This window comes from Esox lucius, chromosome 19, assembly GCF_011004845.1.
Source record: "Esox lucius isolate fEsoLuc1 chromosome 19, fEsoLuc1.pri, whole genome shotgun sequence".
Taxonomy (NCBI): Eukaryota; Metazoa; Chordata; class Actinopteri; order Esociformes; family Esocidae; genus Esox; species Esox lucius.
The window spans coordinates 24934804-24949600 of record NC_047587.1 but is presented as its reverse complement, the minus strand read 5'-3'; the positions used below and the strand labels follow the sequence as shown (position 1 = coordinate 24949600).

Below are 14797 nucleotides of genomic sequence, written 5' to 3'. Positions count from 1 at the left end.
GAGTGGTAGGGTCGTAGGTTGTAATGTCACTCTCATTGCAATAAGACTACAGTTTTAGAAAACGTGTGTGTGTGTGTGTGTATATATATATATATATATATATATATATATATATATATATATACACATATACACACACACACGGGGGTTTTCCTGGCTCAAAATTAGGCAAAGGCGGTACCCCAACCCTCCCACTCTACCGAAATACTTCATATAATGTGATTACACACTTGAAAAAGACAACTATTAAATCTGCCCTGTTGTCCATGTCCATGTCAGGCTACAATGACCTCCCTAATATCAACCAAAATATATAAGCAATATATTTATTATTAACATAGACCTATTAGCATGTTATTTAAAAAGAAATATGAAATCACTCATCAGCCAATAACGCCAAAACGAAACAGAGCTGTATATATTACAGCCATGTCACGTTATTCTTTCCTCCATCCTTGCCTTGATGCCTTATCGTTAATCTCCCTCTCTCGACCTCCTTCATCTGTACTAGGCTCTGCTGCTGTCGCTGATCCAAAGTCTTCTTCACGTTAATATATTTATATTCTTAGTGACTTAAATAAGTTAATTGTATATTTTTTTTCACTGTATACTGCATATATAGCCCAATGTTTTTGGTGACAGTACACAGCCTAATCTGATTATCTTTTCACCAGTCATCTTCATTTGTCTCGCGATCTGTCTTTAAATAAATCTGTAATTGTAGGCTATACTAGAAGTCACCTGAAAAGTTTTTTAAAAATTATGCGGCTTGGATGAAGTTTGAGGTTATTACATTTTATTGAAATATTTTGACATGCTTGGATGTAAAAGAAAACTAAGATCCACTTGTATTTCTGACGTTACTCATCTCTGCAATGTCAGGACAGGTGTGGTCCTGTATGCAATGTTGCCAGATTTCATTGACAGTATGGCTATTCTCCCACACAAAATCATGTTTAACCATGCCAACACACATAGGCGTTGCGAGATTTTGGTTTGAGTTTTGAAAGCTGGAAAAACCCTGAGTATAGATATAGAATGCCACCCGTCAAAGTGGCTAGTAAGAGTTACGTTGCGTTACCCGCCACAGCCGAATACCACCTGCATTTGGCGGGTGACAATGTCAAGCCCTGTGGTTTACACTAGCAAAGTCATATCCAAATATTGCACTTTCTCTGGTTAACTAACAACAGAAATGATTTAGTTAAGACTCCTAATAGAATGTATTTGTACAAATATGTATTATGTGCCAGGATATTGTACGTAGATTTCCTATTTGAAAATGTTATTTCTAGGACTAGATTAAATCTGGGCAATTGTTTCAGGGTGAATGAAATTACTACTCTCCAATAAATACAAACATTTGTATCCAAGTGTATTAGTTTCTTTAACCCCCCCGCCACACCCCATTGTGGGATGAATGTGTAATATGTTGTTTTTTATGTACATAATATATAAATAGAATCACTATCAGCTCAGTTAGCAATGAAATTCCATGTTTGAAAACAACTGTAATATTTAAAGTTATAAATGCTTATGCACTCACACTGAAGTGATGACTTACTTGCATGACTCAACATCAAATACATTTCCATTGGGTTTATTACATTGTTCATATTTCCTGTTGGATGATCTAAATAAATCCAAAAGATACAAGTGCTTAAAGAAATAAAATAAACATTTTTCAACAAATAAAAAGAGGAAAATGAAACCACCCTCTTCCTCCTCAGCTTGCATATGCTGCGACAACAACACAATGGAGGCTGGAACTGTGCAGGTCAAACCGTTCAGGAATAAGAGATTTTACTGTTCAATTCCATTCATTTCCTCAATCAACCTAAAACAGAGATAGTGATCCAACATTAAAATCCTGAAATTAATACAGAACAGAGAAGATGTTTGTTCAATGGTTAGGCTTTCCCCAAGATAACAAAGGAAATAATACACATGGACTATTACAAATTATTCCTTGTGGTTATACTGTAAAAATAACTATGTGCAAATAAAATGTAATTAGGCCTCAAGTGGCCACATTATTCCTCTTACCCATTCTTCCTCATCTGCTCCCTCTCCTGGGCCATCAGGCTTTTTCACACAGTCGGTACTTGAGCTGTTTGCCATTATTTTGTCTGTCCAGGATGCTCCTGCATTTACGTCTCCAGCAAAATTGCATTTAGTCACAGTGCCTCCATCAATTTTGGCCAAGGAAACTGAAAAAGCAACAAGAAACAATGTAAACAATTCTACACTACAAAAAACGTGTAGTTGAGCTTCAGTTTGGGTTACTTCCAAAGGACTGCTGAACACCAAACTTACAAATGAATGGCCCACTGCCTTTGGTTTTCAGTCGAATGTCCTGGCCTATTTGTAGTTCAATATTGTTCATCTCACTCTCTGGGTACCAGAAAGCTATGGTCCCACTGGGACAGTGTTTCCCTGTCACTTTCACCAGATCCTCCTTGGTCACTAGTTGTTCCAGCTGTACCTCAGTGAGACGATCAGTCTCTCCTTTAGCCTCCACCTCTGCATGGGTGTAACAAAAACAGTTGTTTTTAGAAAAAATAAAGTTTGGTGGCAAATTTGTTGTAGACTTCAGAATTGATTTCATACTGAAGAAACTGAAGAAATATTGGTACCCTTAATGAAATTTAATGACAAAAATTAACAAAACCAGTTACATTTTCAAACAAAATGTTTTATTAGTTTTATATTTTAATAAGTACTATGATTTTTTTCTGCAAAACATTTCAAAGGTAAATTGGCACCCTAAAATACAGCTCCGGAAAACAATATGAGACCACTGCACCTTTTTCTTTCCTTTCCAAAAAAGTTGAAAAGGAATGTTTTGAGTGAGGAACAGAAGTGTTCAATTTGCAGTGGTCTCTTAATTTTAACCCTTCTGTTCCTCACTCAAAACCTTCCTTTTCCACTTTTTTGGAAAGGAAAGAAAAAGGTGCAGTGGTCTATTTTGCCGGAGCTCTTTGTTTACAATAAAACCAAACCAAGTGGTGTCTATTGATATTCTATGAGATTGTAAAATTCCTTTGTCATATTTCACCGTAGGTAAAACCAAAGAGCTTTCAGTTGAAAGAAGACAGAGGGTTGTTGATCTACTCAGATTAGGTAAAGATTTTAAAAAATAAATGAACATTAGAAAATACCACTATTCACAGTCAGTATTTAATCCAAAAGTTTCAGAAATCTGGTACAGTTGCAAATTTGTCAAGACGACAACGTGCATATTGAACATGTTGCACTGCACCATACAGTACCCATGCACCAGTAAAAATTCATTATGAATTAAATATTGAGCAGGAGACAAATGGCTTGTTGCGTGTTTCATAAGAGGCACAAATTAATTACCAAGAACCCTATACGGGCAAGTGGACTACAGAACACAAAACATCAAGTAATAATCAAACATGGGGCAAAGTGAGCAGCGAATGCCATGGACAGACAGGGAGCGGCCCCTTTACTAATGTACCACTCTGGGGAAACACAAAAACTAGAGACACAAGACTGAACCCCATGCAACACGGCTGACAGAGGGCGCCACCATCTTCATGTGGCTTAAACGTATCTACTTACTTCTATGCATATGCAATAAAAAGTAAATTCTGAAAATCAACCAGCAATAGAGCATGCTGGGAAATATTATATATTGGCTAATGCATAATCCCTCTTGCCTTCCTACAGACACACAAAAACTGTTCCAAAAGGGTGAAGCTTTTTCCGTGTGTTCTTTTTTCCAACGTAGGATCCAGGTTTTACCTTGAATCAAAAAAATTACAAAAATATATATCCTACAGGGACAGCTGATTTACACCTCAGGGAATAATTTTTTTTAAATGTATTATTCACAAGAAATTCCAAAAACAAAAAACAATTCCTAGGATGTTTAAGATTAGGTAAAACCATTTAGGAAAACATTTTAATCCATCCCTACCCAAAGAACCCTGCATAGTGAGCATCAAAATTAAGAGATACTGGCCCAGAATAGCAGCCAGCAGGTTTTTAAATATTCAACACTAAATAAATCATTTGGTGACATTAATCTCTTTTTCTCTCTTTTCACTGGATACCTAATATCAAATGAAAGTCAACTACAATATCTGTTAGGAAAATTAAATTTTACAAAAATGCATTTTTATCTCATAGACTGAGCTGCTCTTTGCATTATTGAGGATGTTGAACAATTAAATCGTATTTCAAAACCAAAAACACTGGTTGTAAATAATGATTATTGCTGGCTGCGCTCAATGCCTATTATTTGATACCACTTTCAGACTGGGGGTTTGTTTTAAATTTTTTTTTTTATATAATCATTACTGGGGCATAGAAATGTTTACTGCATTGTTTACATCACATACATTGTATACAGACATGGCGGTAGATGGGAATTCTGAGAGGTGTGTTTACTATGGTCCAATTTTTTATTGAGCAGCCACTAAAGTAGCCACTGTGTACTTAGTATTTGTGTGTTTTGTTGAATGAATAAAAAGTAATATTCCTGTTTGGGCTACCTGAACTCACACTAAAGAAACAGGTGCATCTTAAACTATAGTCTCAGCAGTTCACAAACATCTGAAAAAGACACAGAGACAAATATATTATTCCCAAACTGGCAATCATGGTTGGAAACAATATGTATTTTGCAACTTCATCAAATCAGTCCATCTTAAATGAATGATAAAGCTGTCATGTCTTGGCTAACAGTACAGCATATCACATCCGTTAGATTATACATGTCTGTAGGCAGTTACTGAGCCATATTATTATTCTCAAGCTTGCCACATTTGGGGCAATGTAGGTCTTGATTTTAGCATATGCTTAGGCTACTTTTTACCTCAGGAGTCATACTGAATTGAACGGTTTGTATTGTTTGTCTAAATGCAATGTTACATTTTCTAATCTATCAGTATGTGATTAGATTCAAATCCCACTTGCTCACGGAGCAGTTCATTTCAGCGTTGACACAAAAATTTAATTTTGGCCTCCACAAAACATGAATTGCTTGTATTTGATGTCAAAATCTGTCAGAGAGAAGCTTTATGTGGGAACATCTTTCAATTAGCAGCTTTACATAGTCATGTTCAACGCATGTGCAGGTATTGAGGGTGCTTGACTTTGACTCTGTAACTATATCTTTGCGAAAACTGGAAAAAAAATATTTCCAAAACTTTTTGTGTCCTGCAGATAAAGTCAATAGCAAATATGTCCCTGGATTATAAGGCAAAGCATATATTAAAACAGTTTAAGATGCATCTCTACATTTATTGAATAGTAGTTTAAAGTATTTTCAGTATTAGCAGTTGATGTACACTATAAAACTACAGAAAACAGACATAAGACATCCACATTCTACACAAAGGAATGTTTTACTATGTTTGATTCAGTGTAAAAAAAAAAACATATGCATTCAGAATCAGAAAAGGAGCAAATAATTTCCCAAAGCAGTGTAAGCCAATTCATAGTTTACCCCATCTATTAAATAAGAATACTCACTGAATGATGACATGAGATAACCTGTGTTGACTTTTTTGGTGTCACTGAAGTTTGGTTCAATCTCAATCCCTTTAGCATCAAATTTCCTCTGATGGATTCGACTGGGTTTGATGTATAAAACATAGAATCGCTCCTGCCAAAACAGAAAATGTCTGAGACATTTAAAAAATTAAATACATTGTTTCATGCATTATTTAAGTATATGAAAAAGGGAAATAAACAAAAGGGTAATTGTTAAAAGTGGCCTTTGTGCAGATGTTTAATGTGCAGCCATTTTGTTTCACAAACAATTTCAAGCGACGTCTCAGTATCACTCTACCTGGGAATTGCCCATAATTAGGAGTCCGAGAAAACTCTAAAGCCCCACGTAGGCATGTTTTGATTCTCGAACAATTATCACTTTAATTTCAACTATCATCCACCAGGACTACTGTTAACAGCGTAAGTAAACAATTTCTGGCTACAGTCCTCCATGTCAGCTTATTACCTTCTGATTGTTGACATCAGTGATAACATGGCGTGAGACATCCACCAACCTTCCCTCTAATATTACACCTAGACCACTGTAAGAGAAAAACATTTGTTGACTATATACTGCATGTTGTAGGATTGTAGCATGCACGAGCTCTTGTCTTTTAGTCGAGTATACTCAACTCCAGTCCCGATAGTACGCTGCTCCGACGTCACATATTTCTTAAAATACATTTACATTTCTGCACCAAAAAGATTGACAGCATGTACTCGTGGTTTTACTTTTGTTGTTTTTTACTAGGTCAAAGCATCTGTCCCTACGCTTGTGGAGTTGAGTATATTCTGTTACACATTTGAAGCGACCACAGGCATTCCAACAAAAAATCGTCTCCTGTGGGCTATCAGAAGCACTACTTATTAGATAATAATCAACCATAGTCCTACCTCTGATAAGAGGACGGTGACCAGGCTTTTCCGATCTTCTCATTATGAACAGGTTTATTTTGCAAGGAAGTATTGTGATAGATTCGGCTCATTGTTCAACGTAGATAAAGCCACACTTCTTTCATAATCGAAAAACCCAAGCAAAACAGGAACTTCCTGAATCTACGTGAAACGGGAACAGATTGAAAACGAATTGGCGCTTGTTCAGAACGTCGGCGTGCTCAGAAGTTACGTTAACGTCACACCACATGAATTGAAGGCATGTCAGTGGGAAGTGGGAACACGAACGTGGAATGAAATTACAACTTGATAGAAATCTGTCTCCGATATGTCGATAATAGTCTGACCCATAAACAGGCCAATTATGTAAATCCCTATTAACATGATTAGATCCGTAACTCAATTAGTCTTAATATGTCAGCCCATTGACTGTCACTCAGATATCGCTGAGAATGCAAACATTTATTTTCACCTTACATTGCAAAATGTGAAGAATAGCATTAGATAAGCTTTTACACTGCCCATTTTCCTTCCAACACATGGCAATATTTTTTTTTATTTGCATGAAACTACTCATTTCCAAAATAAAAAACAGCCCCCTCAGGGCGAAATGGGTGTAATTACAGCAAACATTAAAATCAGCAATAATTTCTCAGCCCCATCATCTTTCTCGTGCTCCCAACCCTACCAAGGATGCCCAATCATAACATAAATGGACATGAGCCTACTGCCTCCTTTCTCTAGGACTCTACCAATGCTTTCTGGTGGAAGTTGTTCAGTGCTAAGCATTCTGCCTATACTGTGTATTTTTCTTTCTTGCTGTTGCTAACACAAAATGTTTGCTTGTGTATGTTTTAAGGTTGCCTTGCCAAGCTATAGTTTAACATACAGTTAGCTTTCAGATGGAAGGACAGAATGATTACAAAGTAAACACACAGCAACAGACAGTAATGTAACTTACTATGCATAATTCATGTCACATGTATATTCTTGGTTTTAAAATTCCATTATTTCTTGCAGCTAATGACCATTAAATGTGACATCATTGACATTCTACATTCTGCCAGTAGTAAAAATCTAAACTCAAACTTCTGAGGACCATGATCCATTTGTGCTCCATGGTATAGTCTAATATTCCATCTTATTTGGAATCACCACTCTCCTCAGCCTTGTTTGTGGTGATCACAATTAAAAATTTTACTCACAAAACACGAGAAGGCTAAATCAGATTTAATACATTTGACTGCACATTAATTTCCCCAACCCATTACTTGTTTTTCCTCTAAATTATAAATTCCCTTAATTGTCTTACATACAAGATTCAGCGATGACAACATTTGTTGTCATGGACTCTACAAGTAATTTAATGTTGAGGTCACAAAATCTAAGTCCATGAAATTCAGAGTTCTTTCATCACAAAGCTAAAACAAGGTAATAAACCGTCAGTCCTAACTACTGCTGACCAGGTGATAGGATTCCTTATTTACTGTTCACTCTATATAAAACAGTTTCATATGCATCATCAAATCAAACAATATTCTATACACAAGTGGAATACTTGAAAGATGTGTTTTCTTGTGTTCTATCTGACAGCCCTTTTTATGATGTTTACCGTGATGTCTGACTGTCTCTCATTATCACACAACCTTTGCCTTGGTGCACCCTGATTCCAAACCAGGCAGGGCCTCACTGTTTGCACTGTAGTTGAGCTGTATGTTCAGCCATATGTTACGTCTCTGGTCCCAGGCCCCTGGAGCCACCACCTCATAGAGCCGATCCCTTTGGTCCTGGTTTGTCAGGAGAAACTTCCTGCATACTGGAAAGGGTGTGTACACATAACATGTACAGTTCAGTAAAAGACTGGAAAAGACTGAGGTTAAAGACATACTATGCACACTCTTCAAATGTATTGTGATCTTAAAGTGTGGGTCTAAGGTCTAATGAGCCATTAAGGACAAATTTCTACTTAATATATAACCTTCAAATTTGGTGTCACCAGCTTCCGAACCAACTCACTGTAAAGCCCCCACCCCATGATTCGACTAGCATTTTATATCAGTCCATTTGGTCCTGATATCATGTGGAAGAAAAGGGTAAGGACATTTTATATCAGTCCATTTGGTCCCGACAGCATGTGGAAGAAAAGGGTAAGGACATTTTATATCAGTCCATTTGGTCCCGACAGCATGTGGAAGAAAAGGGTAAGGACATTTTATATCAGTCCATTTGGTCCTGATATCATGTGGAAGAAAAGGGTAAGGACATTTAAAAAATGTCAGGACAAGAGATTTGATCTGTCTTAATGCTTGGTTATTGATTATTAATTTGTACACAGTCATGAAAATGCATATATACAGGGCCAAACAGTGGAACAATAGGACTGCTTGTCAATCGTATATTAGTGAATGGGAAAATATGTATGTTAAAATGTTTGGGGGAAATTGGGATAATAGTTTGATTTCCTTGTATATCTATTATTAATTTATCCAACATACATTGTCAGGCTAGATCATACTATTGACAAAATCAAAGCACTTGTTACAAAATAATTCAGTCATTGACATGAAACAATATTGTTATAATACTACAATACTGCTGCTGATCTTGCTCTGTTGGCAGATTTGGTACACACTGCATTTCACAGAGAGACCTTTTTTTTTACACAGGTGTGACTTTTTGGGAGAAAGTAAATATTAGATCATTCACTTGTTAATTATACATGTCTACATAAGGAAGCCATTTAGGAAGGATGGTTAGGCTTGGCATACTCGACATACAACGTCTTAACAACTGGGACGTGCTAACAAAAAAAAAAAGTATTACATCCAACCACAACCCGAGGACATGGCTGCTCACAATATACAACGGTGTCCTACTGGATCCTACCCTGCATTTCATGTTTTTGTTTTTTTTGTTTTGGCTACACATGCTCAAGGCCAGCCTTTGCTTTTCTGGGAACCTAGGGGAGATTTGATTGGTTGTTCCCCTAACTTATCAGAAAAATATTTTAGTGGCCCCTGTCTTGAGGACAAAAAGAAACAAGTTGATTTCTTATATTTTCGGAATTTGTAAAAATGTTGACATGGGCAGAGAAAAGTTGGTCCAGCAGTCTAAGCTGATGCCTCTGGGGCACATACAGTGGGGAGAACAAGTTTTTGATACACTGCCGATTTTGCAGGTTTTCCTACTCAAAAATCCTGAAAATCACATTGTATGATTTTTAAATAATTAATTTGCATTTTATTGCATGACATAAGTATTTGATACATCAGAAAAGCAGAACTTAATATTTTATACCGAAACCTTTGTTTGCAATTACAGAGATCATACGTTTCCTGTAGATCTTGACCAGGTTTGCACACACTGCAGCAGGGATTTTGGCCCACACCTCCATACAGACCTTCTCCAGATCCTTCAGGTTTCGGCAATACGGACTTTCAGCTCCCTCCAAAGATTTTCTATTGGGTTCAGGTCTGGAGACTGGCTAGGCCACTCCAGGACCCTGAGATGCTTCTTACAGAGCCACTCCTTAGTTGCCCTGGCTGTGTGTTTCGGGTCGTTGTTGGCCAAGATCTCGCGGTACATGGCCCCATCCATCCTCCCCTCAATACGGTGCAGTTGTCCTGTCCCCTTTGCAGAAAAGCATCCTCAAAGAATGATGTTTCCACCTCCATGCTTCACGGTTGGAATGGTGTTCTTGGGGTTGTACTCATCCTTCTTCTTCCTCGAAACACGAATAGTGGAGTTTAGACCAAAAAGCTCTATTTTTGTCTCATCAGACCTTCTCCCATTCCTCCTCTGGATCATCCAGATGGTCATTGGCAAACTTCAGACGGGCCTTGACATGCGCTGGCTTGAGCAGGGGGACCTTGCGTGCGCTGCAGGATTTTAATCCATGACGGCATAGTGTGTTACTAATGGTTTTCTTTGAGACTGTGGTCCCAGCTCTCTTCAGGTCATTGACCAGGTCCTGCTGTGTAGTTCTGGACTGATCCCTCACATTCCTCATGATCATTGATGCCCCACGAGGTGTGATTTTGCATGGAGCCCCAGACCGAGGGAGATTGACCGTCATCTTGAACTTCTTCCATTTTCTAATAATTGCACCAACAGTTGTTGCCTTCTCACCAAGCTGCTTGCCTATTGTCCAGTAGTCCACCCCAGCCTTGTGTAGGTCTACAATTTTATACACAGCTTACACAGCTTACACCTTACACAGCTCTCTGGACTTTGCCATTGTGGAGAGGTTGGAGTCTGTTTGATTGAGTGTGTGGACAGGTCTTTTATACAAGTAATGTGTTCAAACAGGTGCAGTAAATACAGGTAATGAGTGGATAACAGGAGGGGTTCTTAAATAAAAACTAACAGGTCTGTGAGAGCCGGAATTCTTACTGGTTGGTAGGTGATCAAATACTTATGTCATGCAATAAAATGCAAATAAATTATTTAAAGAATCATACAATGTGATTTTCTGGATTTTTGTTTTAGATTCCATCACTCACAATTGAAGTGTACCTGTGATAAAAATGACAGACCTCTACATGCTTTGTAACTAGGAAAACCTGCAAAACGGCAGTGTATTCAATACAAAATGTCTAGATTTCAGTCTTTACATGAAGATATCAAAATGTTCAGTGACCATGTGTAGACTTTTAATAACTACTGTATCAAATTCAAACCCACCTTTAATCATGCTTGGGGATATGGGACAGCTGAGTCCTATCACCTTCTCATTGGGGAGTGATGTGCAGAAGTCTGCCAGAATCTGCAGTCCCAGACCTCTCCTCCTCCACTGAGTCCTCACAAACACAGTGTCAAGGACCGGAAGTTGATAGCTTTGACTAGTGCATCCATCACACAGACTTCCTGAGAGAATTATACGCCATGTTGCTTTTACCAAAGTTACACAGTATGCAACAATCAAAATAAAATGTATTACTTCACGCACTGAATAGCTTTGATCTATTAGTGACTTGAACAGAAATGGGATGACGGAATGTAAAATGTTCCTTCTATTTCTGAATAACCCAAATTCAATGTGTGGGTCTACAAACAAAGCCGTCTGTGTACCCTTACTAGATTCTGTATAATTATTCAATATAGAGTAGAATTTTACACTGTGATGACCTAGCAATAGAAGATGTGAAAACTTTTGTAAGCCACATTTGTCACCTGGCACAATATGGAAATCACAAAGGGAGAATTCCTTACCTTTCTTTTTGATAGTGTAAAAGCCAACTGCTTCTCCATTAAGCCATAGAATTTTGCCAAATTCCCTCATAGGGTGAGGTGAAAAGTACATATCTTCCATAAAAGGCCTCTCCAAAACTCCAAAAATAATTTGACTGAGCAGGAATAGTATCAGTCTCTCCATAACAGACAGAACCTGTGAATGACCTACACACCTAAGTCTCATCGTAAATACATTCAGCGGGCACAAAAGACACATTCAGTGGGTAACTGGTTGTATTTTGCGGGACTAGTAGAATTGGATTTCTATCAAGATATGGAGATTTAAAAAAAATATATGGAGATGACTTTGCATACAGTACACCCTGCATATAAAATTACCTCCACAATTACTGGCCCCAATGGTAAAAGACTACCAAAAAAGGCTATAAATGTCAGTGATATCAGCTTGATGTTGTACTTAAAATGAGAGAAATCTAATCTTTAATTGATGTGAAAAAAACTAAAATAAATTATTTTGCAATAAAGAACTAAATAATTATAAATGAAGAACCTACACTCATTACAACAAAATCTCAGTGCCTAGAGTTTGCTAACTGGCATTGATACTTTGATTAAAATCGGGTTTCTACGATCAGATGAGACAAAACAAGATCTGCCTCTGCAAGGAGGTGAAAAATGGGTTGTTGTTGGATCTTTCTGTCAAGGAGAAGGATCCAAAGTATTCCTCCAGATCTACACAAAAACAGGAAAACCTGTGCCTTAAGTGGAAGAAGAGAGTCCACAAGTGAGGACAAAGGAATCTGCATGACCTAGAAAGATTCTGCATTGAACGGTCTAAGATCCCATACAACACTTTCTCACACTTCACAAACATTATGGCACAAGAGTCAGTGGTGTTATCTTGGCAAAGGAAGGGTGCACACAGTATTCAATTCAGGGTTGAAAATTGTGATTTTTATAAATATATATGTCTATTTATGTCTATTTATGTCTATTTATGTCTATTTTTCTTTGAATAATTTGACCCATATTCAATTTTCGATTTCTCTCATATTTTAAGTTTAAGATCAAGCTGAAAACCATTATTGCCTTAATTTACTGTAATGCTTCATTTATTTGCAGGTATAAACATGCAGTTAAAGGGTTAAGGGAAGCCAATCAGAAGGCCTACTTTTGAAGTGTTGCCAGTTACTTTCTTGACTAGGAGATTTCGTACATATGAATAAAGCGTACCGTAACAAGACCAGATCTGGATTTGCAGGATGTCTTCAAAACATCATTTAAAGGCCACCACTTTCCGTGCAGATTCAGGGCAACCACTGTGAAAACAGTTTACAACATCAGGGACGTCACCAGGCTTGCAAGACACCCGGGCGTTGAAAACGTAGCACTTGTTGGCTGTCGTGTCTTCTTCTTAACGCCAGAATAACATCTTCGCGAAGATACGCGCACGGATATGCAAACTCATCAGACAATACAATTAAATCTACTTTTGGAATTGGCTTAGAAGACGTGGGACCAAGGCCGTGAGAAGAAGAATTACCAACGTGCGTAGATTGGTCAAACTCAAAAATATATATATATATTTTGGAATCTCTGCTGTGACTGAACCAGGGGGTTCTGCCGCACCCCAGCACCCTTACCTCCTACGGCAATGCCAGGGACTATTACAAAAATACATTTGACAGAAGAACAAACGCTTCAGGCCTGATTATGTCACTTTTGAACAGACAAGCGCTCACCAGAAGCTGTACTATAGCCTATTCTGTACAAACGTTTCTGATCCCACGTTTCATGACCTGAAATATATTATTAAACAGTTATTTCAGTTTACTGATCCCGTATATGAAATATAATTTAGTAAAATCGGCACACCTTTCTGCTATCATGTGTTCCTCTTATAGACTAATTACTTCAATTATTGTGGGAGCTCCTGCACCGTCAAATAAGCTGTACCTGGATCTAAAATGAATAGGGCTACTATTTCAGCCGTAGTAACGTAGCCTGTACGACATAAACGAAACAAGTGATCTGAAATGCATTCTTTTTAGACCACCAACCTTGAGTTTCGTCTGCAGGCATGTGCAGAGCAAGTAGTGTACAAGGTGGATCATCACCAAAAACTTCGAGCCTCCCCACATTGTCAAGCGTCACCTCCACCTGACAGAGAGAAGCAGATCAGGTATTTATGTGCAGGGGTTGTTTGTTTGATCCGACAACAACATTTGGACACATACTTTTTTAAATCTGTATTTAGAGGCGTAAAAGCAGAAACAAGTATGATAAAAAACAAAACAAAAACAACAACAACATAGGCTACCTTGGAGCCAATTGAAGGTATAAACCAATTTTCTCCTGTATAGGTGTTTGACTCCAGGGATGACAATATGTTTTCAGAGGTTAAACACAAGGAATTGTAATCAACATCTGGGAGGTCCACGGGATATATTTCCTTTATTTCCCCTTGGGCAGAAGTACACAACATTAGCCTACATTCCAAATGTCATAATTTCTCTATGTTTAATTTATTTCCACCAATGTTTAAACATTTTCAATGTTTGTTAATGGTCTGAAAAGTTTCATTAGCTGTAGGCCTATACAACTTTTCTGAGCGATTAATATATGCGTAATGAATTTCTGATCAAAATAATAAAATAAAAAACGAAAATAGTTGTATTCGAAAGTCATCAATCTCTTCAGGATAAAAAAAAATCAACCACCCTACTGACTATTGTAGCCACTAATCACGCTAACATAAACATCTCACATTACGCACTCACCTGTGTTTTGTGTTTGGTGTTTCTGGTTGGATTCCATCTTGGAAAGTGTTGACTGGAAGACGAATATTATGCAACACTGCCACCTTGTGGCGACAAATAAAACACATCAGAACATCAGAGGGGAATGTTGATCTCAGATGTTGTGTTGGATGTTAAGACATTTGATATGATCCCTTCCCCTTGTTCTGATCATCTTCCATGGGCAATTCATAAAAGAATCAACAATTCATTTTATAGAATTAATAAAAAGTACATGCATTTAGAGATTTGACAACTGATGCTTTAATGTATGCCTTTTAATTACAAATGTTCTAACTACATTCTGCATATCAAATGTAGTGTAAACACAAGATGTCATTTAGACATTCTTATAATCTTCCTATTAATATAATTTTTTTTGTACT

The 14797-nt window shown here is 37.4% G+C and overlaps 2 protein-coding genes across 4 annotated transcripts; both read right to left on the bottom strand.

Moving 5' to 3' along the window:
• Positions 1-849: 849 nt before the first annotated feature.
• arpin (actin related protein 2/3 complex inhibitor) lies at positions 850-6584 on the bottom strand. The gene is made up of 6 exons (XM_010892692.4): positions 6421-6584; positions 5993-6068; positions 5506-5638; positions 2317-2523; positions 2047-2210; positions 850-1837 (listed from the first exon to the last, which is right to left on the bottom strand). Exons 1-6 carry the CDS (start codon positions 6510-6512, stop codon positions 1829-1831), a joined length of 681 nt encoding a protein of 226 aa, XP_010890994.1. The 5' UTR covers positions 6513-6584; the 3' UTR covers positions 850-1828.
• Positions 6496-14511, bottom strand: fam169b (family with sequence similarity 169 member B). 3 transcript variants are annotated; one of them, XM_020056525.2, is made up of 8 exons: positions 14394-14511; positions 13934-14076; positions 13674-13773; positions 12847-12932; positions 11632-11806; positions 11104-11286; positions 8033-8236; positions 6496-6582 (listed from the first exon to the last, which is right to left on the bottom strand). In XM_020056525.2, the coding sequence occupies exons 1-7, from the start codon at positions 14428-14430 to the stop codon at positions 8058-8060; spliced, it is 903 nt and encodes a 300-aa protein (XP_019912084.2). In that variant the 5' UTR covers positions 14431-14511; the 3' UTR covers positions 6496-6582; positions 8033-8057. The 3 variants fall into 3 exon arrangements, with proteins under 3 accessions (XP_019912084.2, XP_019912083.2, XP_034144368.1); XM_020056524.2 differs by lacking the exon at positions 6496-6582 and having other exon boundaries at positions 7636-8236; positions 14394-14510; XM_034288477.1 differs by lacking the exons at positions 6496-6582; positions 13934-14076 and having other exon boundaries at positions 7636-8236; positions 14394-14446.
• Positions 14512-14797: the final 286 nt, after the last annotated feature.